We start from the raw sequence: 23,863 nt of genomic DNA on the forward strand, positions 1-23,863 counted from the left end.
AGATAATACACACTGGTCAGCCCAGTGAGTTTTACTGAGGTGGGACATGGGCCTAGTGTGGGGTAGTGTGAAAAACATCAAATGCTAAATGACTGAAATATCCAAATGCTTCAGTTTGATACATTTCATGTTTCAGCCTTTGCTTATTTCAATATTTGGTTGGACCATAAAACCTACTTCTTTACACATATTATAGACTATATACAGTAAAAACATATAGTCATTTATTTAAACGAGGTCGAAAATTTAGATACACCAAACTGCGTCGTGTTTGACTTCTCAACTTGCTTTCAAGCTTTCTTATCTTTCAAAATGAAAACTATCCTCAAGACTTGATGCAATTCTGACATCCTCTTTGACTTTCTAAACATGAAGAGAAATGTATGATTTGTTTGTTCAGACTCCCGAGTAGTGGAGATGCCTGTGATTACTCTGACAATAGTGTAAAAAATATAGCTTCCATACAAGAAATAGCGAGAATATCAACAAATACCATGTCATCTTTCAAAGTGATAAATAGTTTGTCCAAATTTCAGCTTTTCTTGATGTTTTGTTGTGGATCACTCAATAACTGAACAGATATCTGGCCTTGGGATTTGTTTTCAGCCTTTTAAAACTCTCAGTGTAATGTGGCTACGCATTTCTGTCACGACACAACAAATACTTTCACCATCGAAAAAACGTGTTTCAAAACGGCAACAATCAAATACAGCTGCTGTGTAAAAACAATAGTTATACCACCAGTTGTTTAGTTTAATTGAAATGAAACTTTTAAACCATGTTGTATTTCGGTGAGTAGCTATTAGTGTGCAGTGTTTAAAAAAAGACAAATAAACAAAAACGGGAAGTTTCCCCATTTTACCCACAGCCTACTATTTTTAATGATGTTTGGAATCTTTACAGATATTAAAAGTATCTAAAAGTATCGATTGGTCTCACTATCTCTCAAGATAAGAGGTAGGTATACATCAAGACTCTTTTCTCTTATGGCACAAAGGTGAAATAAACTTCCCCTAGATATCCAAACAGCTGAGTCATGACGACTCCAGGCTGATGGTATCTGAAGTCAGCGACTTAGTGAACCATTGCTGATTTATTCAGTGATCGAGAATTCCAAGCACTTTTGTATGTGGCTCTGGATAAGGGCATCTGCTAAATAAAATAAATGTGAAGAATCAGGAAGACTACACTTTACTTTAATGTTACAAATGAGATTAAACGTTATCATGTAAGAGACAGTTTTTCCTTTTTCATGAAGAGTCTGATGAATTGTGAATAGAATGACAATTTAAAATTGTATGGGTTCTCCTATCTATCTATCTACGTATCTATCTGTCTGTCGGTCGGTCGGTCGGTCTGTCTGTCTGTCTGTTAGCCTGTCTGTTTATCTTTATATCTATCTGGGTTATGTTCCTTTGTCTGTCAGTTAGCCATTTCTTCCTTCCTTCCTTTCTTTCTTTCTTTCTATCTATCTTTCTTTCTTTCTTTCTTTCTTTCTTTCTATCTATCTTTCTATCTATCTTTCTTTCTTTCTTTCTTTCTATCTATCTATCTATCTATCTATATCTATCTATCTATCTATCTATCTCTATCTATCTATCTATCTATCTATCTATCTATCTATCTATCTATCTATCTATCTATCTATCTATCTATCTATCTATCTATCTATCTATCTATCTATCTATCTATCCTAGTCTGAATTAATGTGTCATTGTTCTTGTTCTCAATATGTACTTTTGTGTGTGTGTGTGTGTGTGTGTGTGTGTGTGTGTGTGTGTGTGTGTGTTTGCTTTTAAATGATATCTTCTGTTGTCTGATCAAATGAGACCACTCCCCCTCTTTGTAATTTCCTGTTTCCAGCAGCGCATTTATATGTGTATATCTCAATATCAAAATCCTAAATCTATAATCTAATCCTAACATATAATCCTAAATCTATATGCCATCTGTACCCTATATATGTTACACTTTATATATGAGTGCAAGATTAAAAAAAATAGCACAGATGGTTTGGTCAGATGCACTGCTTATATCTCTGTGTCCTTTAATCTCCTCTTGTTGTGTGTGTGCTCTTTCATGCCTGGCCCAGGCTTCAGTCTTACAGCCTGAAGGGAGGAATAAACAAGCACCTCTGGGAGAGCGGGAGACAGCTTGGAGAGGGAGGGGGAGCTGCAGAATAACAGAATAAAGATGGGGAGAAAAGTCCAAGAGGAGCTCAGCTTAGGGGATCGAAACCTGAGCTTGGTGCTAAGGTTTGCTATCTTTGAGTAGCAGAAATGGAGTTTTGTTTAGTTTTTTTTATGTTCACATTTTGCATTATATAAGCATTTTGTATACGCATGTCACACTAGCAGCACAATGAAGAGCCCATATATATGCATATAGAGACACAGTTCCTGAGGGGACAGGGACAAAACTCTTGGGATGAGTGAAAAATGGTGAATTCGTTGGTATGGTGGAATGTACACACCAGTTTGGACCAAATCTCATACTCCTGAGAGACAGCAGCCAATGTGACTGTATGTGGAGTATAAGGGTATATGAGTTCCATTCATTGTGTTTTACATTTAATAGGACATAAATCCAGAGATTGTGGCATAATGAGAGCATGCACAAATGATTTAGCGATAAAATTTTGCCACTGAAACTGGTAAACATTAGAAACCCTCCTCCCAAAAAAACAAACAAAAAAACACATTTAAACAAAATATCTCATTACTACATTTCTACATTAGATTTTTTCTGTTCTGTTGTCAAAGCCAATAGAAAACCCATGTTCACCCACTATATGAGGGAGGCTCTAGACGTGAAGTTTCGCATGTATAATGTTATGCGAGATTGATCTACAGAAACGAGCATCTTTGTCTTGCCTTTATTTCAAATCAATGCTGCAGCACAACCATAGAACCATTCCCCAGCCTCGGCATACCTCATAACCAGTCCGTTTATACGTGTGATATTCGGCTTTTCTGCTCTTTCCATCCGCTTCGAGAAAACAACCATAAATTATTTGAAAATTGACCTAAAAGATCCTATACACTTCCTTTGGAATAATGTGCATGTTAACTGTGTTCAGTATTCAAAACGAGGTGGGAAAGAATCATTTTCAATAGCCGAAAGAAGCCGAAAGATCAGTTTTTAAAACTGGCTTTCACAGAAAAACGCATAGATAGATCATCAAGTGCTTAGATTCTTTTAGGTGAAAGGAGATAATAATGATGAGGACGTGAGATATTTAAAAGAAATAACATGGCTTTGATGTGTCATTGATATGAAATGAGAACTGAAACTCTTTTTGTCCCTCTTTTTTAAACATCATCGGTGTCATGTCTAATTGCAGTTCTTGAACTTGATAAGGTATCTCTCTGGCTATCACACTGACAATGTTTTATCAAATCGTTTTATTACAGAGTTCCTTTTATTCCGCGTTGCTCTTCACAAAAATAGATGAAAGACGCAAACACAGATCAGAGATTTAATCCGAATGATTCGCCATCTTTATAAAATATCAAAGGAGAATCATTTATTTGAAGTTTCTTGACTGTATATCGTCCTGGTTGGCGTTATCAAAATGATTTATAAAATTTTTTTTGCGTTAAAATAGATTTTCCCAAGTTAGGTTTAATAATTTGCATCAAAAGTTAAATAAGTAATAATTCAAACACAAAACAGAATCCTATTCGGTTGTCCAGTATATAAAGAAAGCTAGCAAAAGTATTCATGTAAATGTATATATCGCTCACGCCGTTATTTGCTTGAGTATTTGTTTTTTTTGTTTGTTTTTTGTGCGCATTTGTTGGCTTTGCTTTCGCGTTTTTGTTTAATTGCAGAGTGAGGAATCTGAGAATGACATTCTCCTGGCTTTGCATCGTAAAACAAATGAACTACTAAGGAACTAAGGTGTAGTTTGAATAGTAGCTTTTAGTTTACGACTAATTTTAGATGAGATCTTTTATAGTAAATATTATATCACTGAAATGATAATGACATTTGTGATATTTATCTACATAAAATATTATAATATAAATTATAATTATAATAATAAAAAAACAAAAACAAACAAGCAATTGTTTTTGCATGACACACAGTGTTATATGTTGCCTTCCAGATGGACAATAAATTTAGTTGGCTGGTAAAATATTTCTAATATACATTCCTTAAATATTTTATTGACACGAGCTGTCGTACTTTAATATGTACGTTTTCTCGCTCCCCTAGTACAGAATGACCCCACCAGCCCCCAAAACCCCAGGATCCTAACAGATGAGCCCTTAACTCCAGTGTGTGGTATGGAGCCATTGCGACTAGAGGCCAGCTGCTATTTTATCCAATGTTTTTCTTTTTCCTTTTTTTTCAGTAGTCACTCTTCTGTTTTTGTACACGCAGCGTGTAGGATCCTAACTGCCTCTTTGGTAGCCCTCCAGCTCCAGCCAACGCGATCCTAAATGCAGCGGGACGGAGTGGTCCGGCGAACAACACAAAGTGTGTATGGCGAATTTGCTTAAAGTGCGGTGGCGTCTACGCAAATGCAAGTGGCAGGCAACACCAAGGATGTTTTAAATGGAAAATCGGGCATTGTGGGAAGAGTTTGCTGCCTCTGACCCTCGCTGCTAGCAGACAAGCAAGTGTGAAATCTGTATGAAAGGTAAGCAGCTGATAACATTACCCAACAAAGGCAATATCATCTTCCCCCCTCCGCATTTTTCTTTCCACCATTCTCATCTGTCTCCGTCGATCTTAAATTTTTTTTTTTTTTAACCCTCTCTTTTTCCTCTGTATTCACTCTTCAGTTTTGTTTTGCCTTTCCCTACTTATTTTCCTCTTTAATTAAACTGTACAAATTAGAAATGGAAATTGGCGTTCTGTAAACAGTGGCGTAGGAAGGACTGGTGTTCTATTGGCTTCTGTTTTTTTTTTGTTATCCCGCTCAGGATGTGGACTGCACTGCCATTGCACAGCTGTCCTTTCATTTTCAAAGCTTGTTTGATTTTTCTAACCGTTTTCTAACCCCCCACCCCACCCACCACCCACTTCTGAGTCTCATCTCACACTGTGATCACATCCAGCTCTACGTCTTAATGTTTACTGAGCAATTAGGAGCAAAATCACTTGTGCCTGTGGGGTCTGTTGCCATAGTTACAATAGGGTTTTCAAGGTCTATCATCTGGTCCTCAGCGTCCTCCAATCAGCAGCGAGCGCCGAAGCTTCAACGTAAAGTAAAGATGCACATCTTTCACCAACACAGTAGTAAGGACCCGAAACAGATCCACGAGTATTACAAAGTAGTCTGGAGTGGCAAGTAGGCGACTGCGTCCAGTCATGGCGGATCTTGGAAATCACGACGGAGGAGACACCCAGCAGGAGAGGCAGGTGAGCGCATCGTCCATTTTGAGACTTAGCTAAGACTACCCCATGAAACAAGCCTGAGACTGAGCTAACAAGATTAGCATTAAGCGCCAAACAATATAACTGAGCACGGGATAATAAATTTGGTTGTGGTTGCATGGACGGTGGCCATGCAAAAGAATGAAAACAAAATCAAGCTTGGCTGTACTTCAAAAAAAAAAAAAAAAAAATAGCGGGTCAAAGGCTTCTTAGATCAATTTGTTATTCGGAAAGCGCGATCAAAGAGCTCCAGCCGGGCTCTTGTTCGGTTCTGATACATTTTTTCCCCTTGTAAATCGCGAAAACGAGGACCTGTTGAGGAAACTTAATTTGATCAGTCAGAGTACATCTACGCTTTTCGTCTTTTTGTATACAGAGCTCTGTGTGTGTGTGTGTGTGTGTTTGTATAAAATTGGCCTAGATTAATCATAACACTCCAAATCTCATTACATGGAACATCTAAGAAAATGGCATCTTCAAACACCTCTTTGGACGGAAAGCGGGGGCTTTAAAATCAGGCCTTTATCAGATCAAAGGCCTCAGATCGGGGATGAATTTTTGTTTTCGCCTGATACGTTTGGAATCGAGCATGCTCAGAAGCTACCCGCCATGGTGAGGCGTAAGCAGCCAGAACTCCATATTTCACGCCGCCCTCCTATCAAGCGGCCCAGGAGCCTGTCAATACGGTGATATGATTTCAGTAGGAAAAGAGGACCTCCCTTCAATAACAGTCTTAAAAGGAGGCTAGAGTTGAAAGCAGAAGAAAGAAAGGGACGATGCAGGGAAGAGGCGGATCGCCAGCTGAATCCAGCCAATATTAAAGATGGCGGCTGGGCATGCCGCAGACTGCGTAGCACTGGACCCAATCTGTGGATAGACAATTGGAATAGCCTTCGCTCCAGTATAGGTACCACACACAGTGCTGACCCCACACGAACATGGTAGGTGCAGCGTTTGTGTAATATTTCACCACCATGTGTAATACCTGCTTGTACTTCTCGCTCTGAATCTCGCTATCTCTTATTTTACCGTTCTTCTTTATTTACGGCTTACATTTCTTTTTTTTGTGTGTCAACACTTAGCCATGCTTCCTTTATGACTCTCATTTCTTTCTTTTTTTTTTTTTCAAAGCTAGCACATCAATTGTTTTGACTGCTTCAAGCATCTCAAACTGGAAATAACGACAAAATCTTTTGTGTTTTTTTTTCCCGTCTCTCCATGCCCTCTGTGCTCTGTGTGCGTTGTTCAATTTGACAAAGTCTACACAATATGAATCTTTCGTCCGTTTGGCTTGTTAGACATACCTCTATGTCTGAAGCGCTACCTCCAAACTAGCAAAATGGGTAAAAATTGCATTTATTTTGTGCTTTTCTTTATGCATATGGTAACATTAATCACTGGCTTCAGTATTAAGTAAACTCCAGGCGGCAAATCATTTAATCCTCTGTGCCTAATCCACTTGGTGGATTGTTAGCCACGATATATTCAGCAATGACAAAAGATATCAGCAGGACTCCAAAATACACTTTGACAGGCTTTCGCTACCTCTTCTCCCCAGACTCTCGGACACTTAAAAGAGCAGCTTATCAATACACCAAAGACACCCTCTCTTTATGATGTCCCAATCATTGAAAATAGCTCAACTATTATTTAGCGGACTGGGCTTTTCTCTCAGCTTCAAAGAGCCCCCAAAACTATCATTATTTTTTCCCCCTTTTTCTGTCTGTCTTTTGTTTGTTTTTTTTGTGTCTGAAAAACTTCAATATTTTTTCAATTATTAAAATTGTTCCAAATTTTTTGTTTTCTACCATACACTGCTACTGGGACATTTTTAATTGACTTTGACTTGTTTGGTGGAATATAATTAGACATTTTTGTATGTATTAAAAAAATGCACAGTTTTAACATCTAAATGGGCTTTTGTCAACTGATCATGCCCCATAAAAGATAAGCCCGATTTAAGCACAGCCTACAAGGAGGCCTAAATCTGGACTGGCAGCTGTAACAAAAACAACAAGAGAAGGATTCTGAGGGAAGAGAATGCTTTTTCCTGTCAAGCAGACTTTTATCATGACATCAGAATGAATTCTTTAGTAGTAGTTTTTTTTTTTTTGTAGATGTGATTTCAATTATTTATACTGAAAAGAACAGAGGAAAAAACCTAAAACATAAAAGATAAAAAGGCATCAGGTCTACATTAATTTATAATTTATAATATATTGATTTTTCTTTTGTGCATTTAAACTTGCACTGTGCTGCAAATGAATAAAAGTAGAAAGAAAGAAAGAAAGAAAGAAAGAAAGAAAGAAAGAAAGAAAGAAAGAAAGAAAGAAAGAAGGAAAGAAACTAACTAACTGACCATCTATTGCATATATAAAACTAGTAATGCGCTCCAAATGTTTTAGTTGGTCAGGTATATAACCTGTTGTTCATAATCATAATAATGATAATAATTCTTATTATTTGCACCCTCATAAATACGAATAATTTGATGATTATAATTTTTATTTCAGCACATAATGCTTTAAAAAATGCACATGTAATTCAACCCGCCCGTTTGCAAGATATCTCTGAGCCTCTGTGATTAAAGACCACAAGAACACCTGCAGACCCACGTGCTTTTCTTCAGGGTCTCATTCATCCAACATGCCTGTCATCACCTTTTTATTGAACATATGAGGTCCATATTAATTTGTCACAGCTCCTAAAATGGTTAATATCTAATCACCCACACCAGATTTAATAACGTTGTCTCATAAATTTTTATTCCTCACAGCTTTTAATGCAGTTTTATCCAGTCTGACATAAAGTGTCAATGCGATAAAGATATCTGTTACAAGCAAATGAATTTGTAATAAGTAATTAAGCGAATTAAAATGAATGGAAATATTCAGAATATTTAATAGTCAAATAAGAAGTTAAAAAGGTTTAAAAATGATATAATGTAATGTAGTTTTTTCTTACTAATGTAAGGATAATAACTTGATTGATTGTGTCACTAAATGTAGAATGTGGCATGAAGTCGTGCTAAGGAACGTAATGTTGCATTCGACTAACGATTTTAACTCATAATTTCCAATTGGTAAAAAATACTCCAACAAAATGGAATTCCTACTCGGGACAGTCTCCTCGACCTTAAGCTCAGCAATTGACATTACTTCACAACACTTGTTACCTCTAATTGAGTTACACTGTATATACATATAACACAGACATATTACCGTGTTAAATATATTACACTGACTTTGAAGCTGACTATTCTGAGAAGATAAACATAAAATCACTCATCAGTTAACAATAGATGAACATAGAGGCATCTGTGTTTTTTATCCGACTTTGTAGTCTAAAAGGATGTAATTCCCACTTTTTTGAGGTTGGGTCCAATGCAGTATAAGTTCTGTCTCCCAAATAACTAATCCTATTCCATTTACATTTACAGCCTTTACAGATGCCATGGCAGATGTAACATGACTAGTTAAAGAAATATACATTTGAACATGTTTAGAAACGTATTACTAGTTGTGACACCCAAAGAAATCTAAAAACATATTTTGCATAATTCCATCAGTGTAATTACGTTTTGATGACATTTGGGTTTAAATGTTATATATAACAGAATTATAAAAAATTTTAAAAACGTTAGTGATGCAGCAATTAAAAAATGCCTTTCAGTATTGTTATTTGACTTTGGTTTCTGTATCCCAAAACTGTGACAATTATGTATTTTGCTGATTCAGCGACCTTAACGTTTATTTGAGGATATCATAACATAGAACATGCCTAAATCGAAGAAAAGAGATATAATGTTATAATTTAAGTTTTATGTTTTTATAATTTTATGAACTAGTTAATGTGTATCTTTAAAAGTCAAACATTGTATTTTACTCTTTTTAAATCACTTAATTGCATCCAGTACTTGAATCCGAAATTTTTTTGTTTGTTTGTTTCCTGCTTGTGCAAGCATAAGGTAAAGTAATAAAGTTGATTGTAATGTGTTTAATTACAATGTAATTAAGTGGATGACATCATAGGTGAGTGCATTTATTGGTCTGCTGTCATGCTCTGGGTCACGTACCACAGCATTCCTTTTTTTATGGGGCAGCCTGTCTTTATAACAAACCATTGCTCTTGCTGATAAAGACGTACCAAAGTTCTATATTTGTCTCATCAGCCAAAACCTTTGGAATTATGTTATGTATAGGGGAAATACATGAATGGAGTGTTTATTGTCTGACCCCTCGCTACTGTCTCTTTACCAGAGTGTTTATGAAAAAGCCACCAATGAGAGAGCTACTTTTGTATTTATTATTTACAATATATATTCTACATGTTCACCCTCACACTTTCCCTTATCAGATGTATCATGTTTTCAGGGGGGATTTTGCTCAACATATTTCTATAAATTTTTAACTTTTTAGACATTATGTGACATAATGTACAATTATTGAACGTGTAATACAATATAACCAATTCCTCTTCCTCTTCTTCTTCTGTGGTTTTTCTTCTTCTTCTTCTTTCTATTATTATTATTACTATTATTAATAATAATTATAATTATTTATAATAATAATTATTATTATTAATAATTATTATTAATAATTGTATCATGCAAAACACTGTTTTAAAACCAACTGGTGCCCTTTAAATATTTGGTAATAAAAATACATTAAAATATCAAAAATAAAATAGAATACAATAAAATATACATATAAATTTGTAAACATTTAACTTTTCTCATTTATGTTTAAAAGTCTGGTGATACTTTCAAAAAGCAAAACTGATGGTACGTAAGAAACATGTATTATTTACATTATAAATACACTTAGACTATTAATAATACTAACAAGCATGTTAACAACCAAAAGCATCCTTGGGAAAAAAAATGTAAATAAAAAATAAACATATATATATATATATATATATATATATATATATATATATATATATATATATATATATATATATATATATATATAAAATCAATAATTATGGCACTGACCACTTTAATTGTTGGTCATTTATATCATCTTAGAGAATGATCCAGAATGCTGGATCAAATGATTAGTTGATATTTTTAATTAAACTTGATACACTTACATTTCACTTTTTATGTTTCAGTGTACGCTATGTCTATGCATTTGACATTTCAACCAAGTTAATATCACAGTTTAACAAGCTCAGTGTCAGAAAAGAAAACGAAACAACAAAATGTGGTTAATACATTTCGAACCCACATGCATAAGGTAATATATGACATTAGTAAAATGTCCCCTCATTCTGCAATTGCTGTCAAGACTATTAGCTGCTTTATAAAGGTACAGGTACGTGTTCTGAAATTGCACCTGTCACATCATTTGTCTAGATGTAGCAAGGCCACTCAACAGGTAGCTGATTGGCAGCTACAGCTGCCAAGTCACGAACTCTGTCAAAGCTGCTGATAAATAGTTTCTCCTGAGACTGCAGATTGGAAGAACAAAGCAAGAACACTGTTAAATGCAACCATGTGGCCATCCTTGGGATATTATTAAGCCAAATGACTTTAAAGGGCATAATTCCTGCTAAGCTACTGCCCAAAACAGTTCTTTGTAAGAGCTCCAGTGTTAAAGATTAATTCTGGTTTTCGAACAATTACCAAATATTTCTCCAATCTGCACGATCTTGCCAAACCCCCGACTTTGTTCCAAATGCCTTCATTTTCTCTTTTTCCTCTTGATTGTTTCCAAGTGGTTGGTCAGAGTACTTGCCCTGAGTTAGTATGCACCCGTGGCCATGTGTTGGCTCGCAGTGGGGGGCCCAGTGATCAAAGCCAGGCCTCAGGAAGGGCAAGGATAGGGTTGAGTTTGCAGCTGCTGGTGCCATCTGATTTGAATGCTGGCCGAGTGGACCTTATGCTATTCAGTGGGCCAAATATGGAAGGCCTGTTACTCTGTAGAGGGTTTGCAAACCTGTCACAATCACAAGCAGAGTTCTGTGTTTTGTCTTGTACGTTCTACATACTAGAATATGTCTTGGCATATGTGGTGCTAGTCAACATAGAACTGTATATTTCAAATAAAACTGTACAACACATTCATAAAATGGAAAAAACTGTATCCAGAAACTCCTGTTTTCTGTAGGGTTTCTTTTGGGTATCTTTGTGAATCTTCAGTATATGAGTTCTTGTTTCTAATGTATTTTAATACTCTAGATTTGTGCACTCTGTTGTTTATAATCTCTCTATTTGAGAAAATTAGAGTTTGATAAAGCTCCCTGGTCTTGGATGTGCTAAACACTTCAGTATGCAGGATATACAACTGACATTTTAATACTTTTGCCAACATTTCCACAACCTCTGCATGCAGTCAAACACACAGGACTTTAGCTTTCTTGTAGGCCACAAGGCTTAAGATTAGTTGTTGAATCTAGCAAATTAACATACTCAAAACATCCGTATGTTACTATTTATAACTTAGTATGAATGAATTCTTGAATCCGATTGGACTGCCTTATGTTTGTATAACAGCACAGCTCAGAAAGCAATTTCAGCTCCAACATCGGCATTTAATATTAATGTGCTCGTTTATAGTAATACATTAGTTTTAATATGTTTAATATAGTTTAATAAGTTTATATGTCTCTGAATTGTTTCTAAAGCAGCGGCTCACACAAACTAAAATGTTTAATCATTTATGTGGAGACATTGTTCGGAGACATTTATTTAACAATTATGGAAGCAGACTCGGGACAGGGTTTATTCTTTCTGGTTCCTCTTTAAAAGACAATCTGCATATATATATATATATATATATATATATATATATATATATATATATATATATATATATATATATATATATATATAGCATATCTATATGTAATGTAGTTAATAACAAGCAAGAGCTTGTCCTGGATGTTCCACAAATTGTAATTCCTAAAATGTGCAACATCATTAACTAATATATTAAAACATTGTATTTAATGCCAAATTCATGTGGCATAAGTGGAATATCACCCTTTAAATTTTTCATTTATACAAAAATAATTTCCTTATAGGTGACTGCATGATGTGAAACATTGCATTATATTGGAAAATAGTCTGTTGTGTGTGACAAAATAATCTGAATAAAAACTGTATAAACTAAATCATAAACATGTTTTCTAGTTACTTGCAGTTCTTTTTAACAGTCTCACTATGAGCTATGATACTCTCATTTCAGTTAATAGTCTTTCATCTCCATGAAGGCAAAATACTCACTAGTTTAGTAAATTAAAATTAGCATTTCTGGCATTAATAAGGATTAATATTTTAACATTACAGTTTTTTTCTAAAGGGTAACTAATTTGTGTCTTCAGTAACCCCAAAGCCTCTTTTGTGTTGTATATACAGTATTTAGATATTCGAATGGTTCTCATATAAGGACAACCCCAAACTTGAGTTATGGCTATATCTAGGGTGCTACGAGGAGATAATTTTACAAAGAAAATGTTTATAAAAATATTTTTTTTAACTGCTAAATTTAACTACAAGGAAACAAGTTTTTTTAAACTACTAACTATTACCAGTACTTACATTAGGATCCTACAACTTGCCTTTGCTATAGTGCTAAACAATATAGCAACAATATTGTGTAAACATTTACCACAAAATTTAGTTTAGAAAATATATTACTAAAGATTTTATTTTACATGTGTACAGTGAATTCACGATTATCATTATAGTTTCTATATTTCACATAATGTACTATTTTCCAGATATCAAAGCACTTTCATTTCTCTGTTTCAGATACGAATGGATATAATACACAACCAGGAATGGCACATTTCTCTGTTGATAGTCAACTTTGTACCTGGGAGAAAGCAGAAGATGCAGTCTTTACTGGCACCTGATGTCTTTACTGGACTAGAGATGGTCTCTTTTGCCAGTGAATGGATATTCGGGGGAAGCCTGCCAATGCAAGACAGAAGCATCAACTTCCCCCAGGTGAGGTATTTTACATTAAATTTTACAGATGCCGGTTTTAAATATGTCTAGATCACATATATGGTGTTAGTTGAACACAAGCTCACTAGCCTTTTTAGATGTGGGTCTCTTTTTTATTCTTTTTACACCTATCTATAATTCACTTCTATAATTAGTTATTTTTGTAGGCACAGATTTTTTATACAAATGTATAATTGCTGATATTGGAAAAGCTTTCTGTTCAGATTTTTTTTTTTTATCTCTGGAAGAAGATTCAGTGTGTGATTGTCAGTGATTTGTAGCAGTCAGTAACTTTCAGCTATGGCAGTCTTCTTAACAAAGTACTTTGGTGCTTTTGTTTTTCTGTACCATTAACGGTATCTTTGTCCTACTTTAAGTAGTGCTGTTATTGAAAATATTAATTGTCTGCCAATGGTTTATGATCTTTGAATATGTAAATTAATGGTGAATTAATACGTTTTAAGATTTTATGAAACTCACTTGGTCCTGAGTGTGTTAAACATTCTTGTGAAACAGAATAGGAGGAAGGAAAACAAATTGAAATATATGTCAATAATAAGAAAATTATCGGGAAGTACTCCACTTTGGGGTGGTAACGGTAACTCCGCTTTGTGTTAGACCTCATCACACCACCCAGTAGTGTATTAATTTCTAAAAACAGAATTCCCTGTTTCACCTTGTGTGTAACCAAAGAAAGTAGTCACTCACCAGTGTCACTGCTTGTAGCATATATGTAGCAGCTGTAGCCACTGTAATGTTATAATGGTTTACTTGGCATATCTGTTTATGGCATAGCATGACAATGTGGGCAGAAATCTTTTTCAAAGGCTGTAGATGACTTTGATAACTGAAGGAATTGGCTGAAAGACACATGAGACTACAGTAATAATTATCTGTCAGTTATCCAGAATCATACATCATAAATTTATAAATATCTGATCTCTGAATGGCTTGACAGATCACTCATGATGCTATGTTTTAATGTGTTATGGTGTTCATATTTATTTCTAAGTAAGAGCATTTAAGCTTTCTTTAGTACAGTAGCGTTAAAGCTGTACCACCACAAACATCTTTGGGGTACACACTAGAGAATTGTGGTGGCATGTAGGGTATTCATAAAACTTATAGAACACAGATATTTTACATACTCGCAAGTCTGGTTTATAACTGCAAAGTTTTGCCATTTATTACAAATGTTTCCCGTAATCTAAGACATCTACAATTCTTAAAGGTTACTTTAGGTTCCCCTGTAAAATACATTAAAGTAAAATTGAAACAGCTTTTTTCAAAATTATTTTTTTTGGGAAAGATTTTAAACATCAAAACAGTTGGTAGATATTTTTTATATATCAATACTGAATATTTCTGTGTTCTTATTACAAATTGTATATTGGTCATAAACTTTTACCTTATCTGAATGGCCACAATTTTTGTTTAGGAAAAAAATACAAATACAAATGTAATTAAACTCCTTATTTTCTCACAAGGCATTTCTATACTTAAATTTTTAATACATAGCAAATATTTTTCAAATGTAAATGTATGTCATGCAATATCAAATAATGATTAGAAATGAAAGAATCTTGATCAATTTTTTTATTAATTTGTGCATTAGAAGGGTAACGTTATATAGATTTCTAAGGTTGTTTGCATCATGAAAACAAATATTTTAGCATCTGTAATTACCTTGTGGTAATGTTTTTGCATGTGGTTGTTTCAGGGAAAATTAGTAGAAGGTTGGAGTATGTAGACGACTTGGGCGATACCTAATGACAGGAAAACTGCTGCTAATAGTAGAGAAATGCAGGTTTTTTTAGATGAGCTGGTAAAGTCATAAAGTGAAAGAACGACATTCTGCATTCCCCATGTCTTTGATCTTTTCACTATAAGGGCACGAGATTACTTGCTTGATTATATCCAGGTGTTGAGTAATAACTTATGCAGGTTCAGGGCACACAGAGAAACCTTCATTTTCAAGGACCACTAAATGTTTCAAAGCACCTGAAATACATCTAGGCTCACGACGAACTTTGACACACATCACAGAGAATATCAAATTGCCAACTTGGAAATATGTACAAAATAAGAAAAAAACTTTTCTTTAGCTTAAATCTAAACACTTTATTTATCTACCATGTTTGTATGTATAGGACTATGGCACTATAACTATGTAAATAAACAACTATTCTGGTACATTACATGCTTTCCATGTTTGTGCAGACACTTTGTTTGCGCTTTTGTTTTAAGGTGCCAAACCAGGAAAATCTAGTTTGCAGCAGGCTTAGGTTACGATAATCATCGTGAAATAAAAAACACCTCTCTAGGTCCATTTTTAACACTGTAGTTATCCAGCTGCTGGAGTAAAACTTTGCAAATTGCCCTTTGAATGTTAACTTTTTCAATGTGCCTGAATAAAAATACAGAAATGTATTATGCAGTGGCTCATCTTGCTTCTTTAGGCTTCCTGGTTTGATCCCAAGCTCAGAATTAATTCTGATGGGTCTCTAACAGTTCCTCTGCTTTCCCCCACTTAAGCTGTTATGCTAAATTGGCTCTAGGTGCAAATGAGTGTGTTCATGGTGCTCTGAAAAAGACTAGCATCCTATTCAGTAGTTGCTCTCTATTTCCTGTTATTTACATGCAGATTTATTTAGACATTTTAGACATTTATCGTCTGATCCTTTACAGAGCAGTCGAGGGTTCGGGGGCCTTATTCAAGTGGCCAGTTTGAATTAGATCCCACAAACTTCTAAAGAGCAGTCAAAAGTCTTAACTACTACCCTACTACTACCACTGCTGCCTTCACTGTTTGGGGAAGGCTTTCCACTAGATATTAGAGTGTGGCTGTGGAGATTTGTGGGCATTTAGTCACAAGGGGTTCAGTCATTGCAACAGTTCATCCTAGTAGTGTGGGGTTGAGGTCCAGGGTCTGTGTAGTTTTTCCACCCCAACCTTAACACAGCAGATCTTCATGAAGGTTGATTTGCCTAAAGACGCAGCGTCATACTAGAACAGATTTGACTTCTCGTGAAGGGAAACATCGATGCGGCATCGTCCGATGACATTCTGTGCAATCCTGTGCTTCAAACTTTGCGGTTTCAGCAGAAGGAAGTGCCACATTCAGACAGTCAGAAATGTGCATAGTGTAGCTTTAAACCTTTACTTTGTGTGCTTGGTGTTTTCCTTTTCCAAAATGCACCTTGTAAACATTTCCAGGTGTTCCAAAGATACATACAGATTTGATTTGATTAAAGTGTGTGGGAGCTCATAAGCTGGATCTGATTTATTATACGATGGGAACACATTTGGGAGTGTGTTTAAGGACCGGATTGAACGCACACACACACACGTACACACACGTTTTCCTTCGTATTCCTTTTTTTTCTCCAGGCGGCAGTGTGATTTGTGAACGCGCGCGGCGCTACACATCCCTCGCTCTTACACACACACACACGCACTCGCGCGCGGATCGGATTGAGGCGCAGGACTGCGAGAGTGCTATGGAAAGGTGGAGAACGCACTGTTTCCTTTGTTATTTTTAAAGTCCGAGGCTCGCACCTATGACACGCTTCTCATGTAGCCGCACGTCGCCGCGCTGCTCCCGATGCGCCCCGAAAACGACAAGTGGCTTTGCACAGGTACCGAGCGCTACTTTCCTCTCCTTCACCTTCTTCTCCCTCCTTGCTCCTTTCTCAGGAGCTCGAGGTTTTACGCTAGAGATGAAACGTGCCGTGCCTGATGTATTTTTTTTTTTTATATATATATACCGAGGCGCACCTTTTTTTCCCCTTGTGGTCGGCGCGTCAGGGAACGCGCATCGGGAACGCGGACGCGCGTGGGCTTTTCTGGGCATTTTTGGAAGTGTGGTTGAAATCAAGTGTTTGAAAGTTGCACGCTTGTCGCTCGACTGCGGAAGGGCCTGTGTTTTCTCTCTCTCTCTGTGTGTGTGTGTGTGTGTGTGTGTGTGTGTGAGAGAGAGAGAGAGAGAGAGAGAGTGTGGAGAGTTTGTTTCTCCTCTTCCCCTCCCCCATCAATTACTGAGCTGTGGAGACTCCGAGGCCAAAGACATGAATGCAGTGAATGTGGCTCTCACTTCAAAGGGAGCGGGGAGGGGAGCGCGGCCACTGCTGTAATGTCGTCGGGGAAAAGAGCAACAAAGTACCGGGAGTCTTCAAAGGAAACGGGGGGAAGAAAACCCTACCTGGACGCGCTGTCCGTCGGTATCCCCTCTCCTCTCCTCTAAATCTGGACTAGTCGCATTTTCCCCCATTTTACCTTCATCTTTTACCGTGTGTTTGGACGCCGTCCGCGGCCGCCTTCCTCCCAGGGAGCCAGCCAGAGCTCCACCACGCGAAATCCAACCAACAATCCTATCAACTTAACCAGCTAGCATATCTACCCGTATTAGCCGGTTAGCTACTTTAGCAACCTCGGCTAATATCTCAAATGCTTCTTGTGCTGCTTTGGCACAGAGCGCTAGGCCTTTTCTTTTTTTCTTCTTCTTCTTCTTGCTTTCTTTTTTCATTTCATTTCTCTGTCGTTGAAGCCAAGCTACCGAGAACTGCAATGTTTTCCAACTCCTCTACGAAGCTAGCTTGTTTTGTTTGGGGCTAACTTAGCTAGCAGGCTAGCTAGTTCTAGCACCTGGAATTCACACACATTGTTTCTAGATGTATACTCTGTGGTTATCCAGATTTATCCAATTTATATGAGCATCAGATACTGTATCATAGGAATAGCCTGCGATTTATATGGGTGCAGTTTGTTTGAATGGAAAGCTAGTTCATTTAAAGCTTATTGTTGTATTTTTCCCCTTCTAGTCCTAGGAAGTTTGATTCTTCTGACTTGATATGATACTGAATTGAGTGTTTAGTTGTTAGTCCAGAGCAGATTTCTGAGAAGGTTTTCAGAGTTGTGCAGGTAGTTTAATGGTAGAGCCTGGAAGAAAAGTATACAGTTTGATCCATTATCAGATAAACCTGAGCTCTTTGAACTCATACTTTCAGAGATCAGATAGGGATATAACCATCTCGAGGTGTGAATCTTCGAGTACGGTTTTCTTTACAAAGCAAGGACCAACTTCAGTGGTTTGTGCTTCTGAAAAGGTATGAGAAGAGTTGCCAAGCTGCAGTTTTGCTATCAGAACACAACCATTTTCAGGCGTGTACTTTTTTGAATAGCTACCCTTTATAGGGTTAGTCTAATTTACAGCTCACCGACGGTTTATTTTATCCTGGTCTGCCTGAATGTTGCCACGTTACGCAAAACAAGGTACCCCCTGCATACCGGCTACCGGAGACGAGAACCAGAACTCAAGGTGAATACATCCAGATAAGAAGTGACGTTTGATCTTGCACGCAATTGTTCAAGAGTGTTTCCGTATGGCCACCAGTGTCTTTTGCTTAACTGGCTCTTGTTTAAATGCTCGGTTATATATAGGTTTCCTGATCATTGTCTTCGCTCCGTGGTGCGCTCTTATCTCTTATCATTCGGGAGGTTTATTATACACAGCCTGTTCACTGCTTGATTAAGATACCGCGCTGAATGCAGTAAACACTGTCGTGTTTTGGCTTGTCATGTTTCTAAATGGTTTTACCTTACAAATGCCTTATATTGATTCAGTGGATAGTTTTCTTACTAATTCTGAGATTTTATCTTCTATTTTCTTTCTTTTATTTTTTTCAGGAGGAATTATTTCATAGTGGCATTAGAGGAAATCTGGATCTGATTTTTGCGGAGCGTGGTCTGAGCTGGGACCGGGTGCATGGACGTAGTAAGGATGAGTGTGAAAGGGAAGGCTTACCCGGCGGACCTTGGGGGCAGCTTCACTGAGGATGCGCCCCGTCCCCCTGTCCCGGGTGAGGAGGGTGAGCTGGTGTCTGGCGATGTGCGCCCATACAGCTTGGGCTTCTACTCCATTAAGAGCGAGAGCCTCAGGTGTGAGACCTCCATAGCCACACCAAGACGGCCCGATCTGGACCTGGGCTACGAGCCCGAGGGCAGTGCCTCACCTACGCCGCCCTATTTAAAATGGGCCGAGTCGCTGCATTCGCTGCTGGATGACCAGGATGGAATCCACTTGTTTCGCACCTTTCTGAAGCAGGAGGACTGCGCTGACGTGCTGGATTTCTGGTTTGCATGCAGCGGCTTCCGTAAGCAGGACACCGGTGAGGGGAACGAGGAGAAGAAGCTGAAGCTGGCGAAGGCCATCTACAAGAAGTACATCCTGGACAGCAATGGCATTGTGTCACGCCAGATCAAACCGGCCACCAAGAGCTTCATCAAGGACTGTGTGATGAAGCTGCACATCGACCCGGCCATGTTCGACCAGGCCCAGACGGAGATTCAAGCCGTGATGGAGGAGAACACATACCCTTTGTTCCTCAAATCGGACATTTATTTGGAATACACCAGGACAGGTGGCGAGAGCCCCAAGCTGTACAGCGATCAGAGCTCTGTATCGGGGAACGGGAAGGTCCTGCCCGGCTATTTGCCAACGGTGAACGAGGACGAAGAGTGGAGGTGTGAGCAAGAGACCGAGGAGTGCGGCGAGAGTGACCCGGCCCCCAGCAATCGACTTACCCAGAAACTTCTCTTAGAGACGGCACCACAACGGGCAGCTAACAGCAAGAGATTTCAGGACAACAGGGAGTACAGGTAAGCAAATATTTTAAAGTCAAAATCTGTTTACTGCCTTCTTACTTTTCATCAGACATACAGTTAGGTGAAGTGTCTTTCCTCCACAATCATGAGGAGTTCAGTACAGTTCAGAGCAATTCACAAGCGGAATCATAGTCAAGGACACCTTCTTTGTATAATCTTAGGCTTACCGCTGAGTAGCTTTATCAGTTATTTGATATACGCTTTAAACCAGTGTCGAGCGTTCATGCAGTTCCTCAGCTGATCAGCAAACGGTCTTAAAAAATGATATTGTCCTGACTTAATATGACTAGACACAGGTAAGCGCTGCTTTGAGACCCTTCTTTTTCTGCATTATCCCCAAGTGAAAACACTGCCTGAGGAAGCACATGAAACAAGGGGTGGAGTTTAGTACAGCCCTCTTGAGAGGTGTGGAATTCAGGATGGGTTAAAAGCTAAACCCTTAGAAATAAATAAATAAAAAAAATCATTGTAATGGCCAGTGGATGCAAGAGTCAAGTGACATGGTTCTGTGCGGATGTGGAATGATGAAAAGGTTGTGTTTTAGTACAAGAAAAAAAAAACATCATTGTGGCAGGAAGTACTGCTATCAGATCGTGATATTATCCCAGTCTTTTTCTTTAAGCGTGCACTGAAAACACGTGCCAATACAGGTCGTTAAAGACATCGATTAGGCATAGCAAAAAGTTAAACCAATCTCCCCCAGAACCCGAACGGTTCTGCTGCATTGGGCAGTCATCTTCCTTGGACGAGGAAGGCATGTTTGGCAGTTTTCTAAGCATTCACAGTCTACCTGTCAAAAATGAAAATAGCACTGGGAGCATTCCTCTTCATGCTCAAAACTACTGGCCATCCAGTGGTCTACCTGTGAGCAAGGGCATCCATGCAGTGACTGGGTTGTATTGATTGTGCCTCTGCCTGCTGTGAGCGGATGCAGATGGGCGCTCTTTGTGTTCTCTCTGCCCAGGTGTCTTATGAATGGCAGCCTGTTATTCCAGAATAAAGCTTTCCTGTAGAATAGCTTGACGTGTATTCCCTTTTGCCAGCGCAAGCCCGGTTTAACGCTGGAGGAGAAAAGGAAAATGTGTCAAGGAGTGAAGTTAAGGCATGTTAAAGCACCAGAGCTCGTGTGTGCATCTCCTTCCCAACGCTCTTCAATATACTTGCAGTATATAAGCATAAATGTTTGTAGATAAATGTCTGCATTGTTTTCCAATAACCCAGTCTGTGTTTCCATATTTTATATCAGTCTGATAGCAGGCCAGTTGTCTTATAATGCGTTTTTATTTCTTTCATGATCTATTAAAAATCGTTTGTGAGCAACTGCAACCAAACAGTTTCCATATGGTATCAATAAAGGATTCTGATTTATAAATCTGCATAGACTGAGATTTTAAGACAAGATGCAGTATTTGCTTGCACGTCATTTTGTGCATTAGAAATGACTGTCTTCCCCGTGAGTGGGAAAATAACAATAATAATAATAATGCTGTAAAATTTGCTCGTTATTATTAACACAACATTTAAAGCAAATATCCTCCACCTTGTGTCTCAATCACTCAATCAACATGACATTTCAGAAACAGCTTTTAGAATAATGGTTAAGTGTAAAGATCTATGGATAGTTTGTTGCACTGTTTGATGGTGCATGCATTTCTTTTAGCTGCAGTTCCTTCAGTTTGAGGGATAAACACTTTCACAGTTTGCTAATATTCCTGCTCCAGGACACTTGACTTACCGTTTAATTGCCAAGCTTAGTAAGTGCTTTGGAGTAAGAAATGTTCGCTGGAGTTGAGCTCCCCAGCACTGCCAGCACAAACGGCGTTCAGGAAAAGGAAACCTTAAGGATACAAACTGTAAAAAACCCTTGAACACTACAGAACATTTTTTAAATTCTTTTATATACTATTTTGTGTGCTGGTTTTCTCTAAAGGTCTCCAAGTTTAAGCGTGTTTAAAAGTATTTCTAAACCATATCAATGCTGTTTTGTATGATATTTTATGTCCCCTAAGAAAAAATAATGACTAGTGTTGTAATGCAAGTCGACACAATTTCACAGGTTCGCATACTTGTAGCTATTTGTTGTGGATGTGCTAGAAGTAAAAGTATTTCTCCATGTTCATGATCTAATACAGGGGTCACCAACATCGCCCGCAAGGACCACATGAGTCGCCCGCGGTCTTTTTCTAACAATAGCTGTTTCCTACCTTGTTAAATCATTGTTGATAATTATTGTGAGAAATCATTAACATGATCAGTGTCCTCACATAGATCAGGGGTGTCAAACCCGCGGGCAAATCCGGCCCGACGTACAATTATATCCGGACGGATTTTATATAGATCTATTATTAATAGCCCGGCGATATGAAGCGCTAAAAACACAAACTACAGATCCCATAATGCAGCGCTTTAGCTGCCTTACCAAACGCTAGGCTACCTGGGAACATTCCAGCGTCAATCAAGTCGAGCTTCTGTTGATGTATTTAACCCTAATGTAAAGTTATTGTGAAGCCCCTCACAATGGCCAAGAGAAAAGTGGATTCTGAAAACAGAGCCTTTCAAAACCGATTGGATTTGGACTATATGTTTACTGACACTGCCGGTAAACACGTGTCTTATTAGTGGAGCGAATGTGGCTGTAATTAAGAAATTGAATCCAAGACGGAACTACGAGACAAAACATCAGGAGAAGCTGAAAAACCTGAATGCAGAGCAGAAGATGCAGAAAGTAGAAGAGTTAAAGAAGAATCTCACATTTCAGCAGATTTTTTTTACCTGAGCAAAATCACAAAGTGAAGCTGGTGTGAAAACAGGGAGAAATCAGAGTCACATCAGCCGGTTATTTACTGAGGGAGAGTTTCTGAAGAGCTGCATGATGAAGCTGTGAGACGCATTGTGTTTGACTGGAGATATTTTTATGGAGAGCAAAATATTTCAAGTTATTTAAAATTTAAGATTATTTTTTATAAAATGGCATAAGAGCAAAGAAATCTGTTTTGATTTGTTGTTGTTTAATGTTTACTTAAAAGCACAATTATTATTGTTTTTTTTTCCCATGTTTTTTTTTTTTTTGCAGCATGTTCATATTTCTAACTTGTATAATTTTGACAGGAGAAATTTTTATGGAGAGCAAAATATTTTAAGTTATTTAAAGTTAAATTTGATTTATTCTGGAATAATTTTCCTGTCTTTTTTATTCATATTTATGTTAAAAGAATTTGTTTTAGTGTGTTCAATAAATGTTTATCCTGTTTCCCCGCAACCTAAAGTGTGCTTTGAGTTTTGGCCCCCTGTGCAATTGAGTGTGACACACCTGACATAGATTAATATTATTAATAATAACATATAATTAAAGATAAATTGAGCAAATCTCAAACTGGTAGCCCCTCACATTAGTCGGTAACCAAGAAGTAGCTCTCAGTTTCAAAAAGTTTGGTGACCCCTGATCTAATACATCGTCGATCTCACAACTTTATATATTTTTTTAAATCTTGTCGCATTATTTTTAAATATTTCTGATGTAAAGTGTGAAGATCTAACTCTGAGTCCTGTAATTTTAGTTCATTTATTTTTAAACGGTGGCCATAACATTCAGTTTTCAACACTTCTAACGTTCTGTTTATCTGGACTGGCACAATTTTGTCAAAGTTCAGTTATTTGGTTTTGCTTTGTTGATTTTAAAAAACAAACAAACAAAAAGATTAACTTGAATTTGAATCAGGGACTGATGTGTACAGCGTGATGTAGCCTGGGTAAATTCTCAGCTATGGAATATTACACAACTAATCTGAATCATTTCATATTTAAAATTTTTAAGCTGCGTTATGGTTTTAATGCACAATAAATAAAATGTTT

General features: G+C 37.4%; 1 protein-coding gene across 5 annotated transcripts in view; it reads left to right on the forward strand.

Annotated features, from left to right (window-relative positions):
* The first annotated feature begins 13,206 nt into the window (after positions 1–13,206).
* axin1 (axin 1) overlaps positions 13,207–23,863 on the forward strand; it is a 32,186-nt gene continuing 21,529 nt past the window's right edge. The window contains exons 1-2 of one of the 5 annotated variants that reach the window (XM_046834774.1): positions 13,207–13,348; positions 19,034–20,005. In XM_046834774.1, coding sequence (XP_046690730.1) covers positions 19,113–20,005 — 893 coding nt within the window. In that variant the 5' untranslated portion in view covers positions 13,207–13,348; positions 19,034–19,112. Of the gene's footprint in view, positions 13,349–16,709; positions 16,987–17,084; positions 18,666–19,033; positions 20,006–23,863 lie in introns of those variants that run through there. The other 4 variants (XM_046834771.1, XM_046834775.1, XM_046834776.1 and 1 more) reach the window with 4 other exon arrangements.

Source organism: Silurus meridionalis, chromosome 22 (assembly GCF_014805685.1).
Source record: "Silurus meridionalis isolate SWU-2019-XX chromosome 22, ASM1480568v1, whole genome shotgun sequence".
In the NCBI taxonomy this organism is placed as follows: Eukaryota; Metazoa; Chordata; class Actinopteri; order Siluriformes; family Siluridae; genus Silurus; species Silurus meridionalis.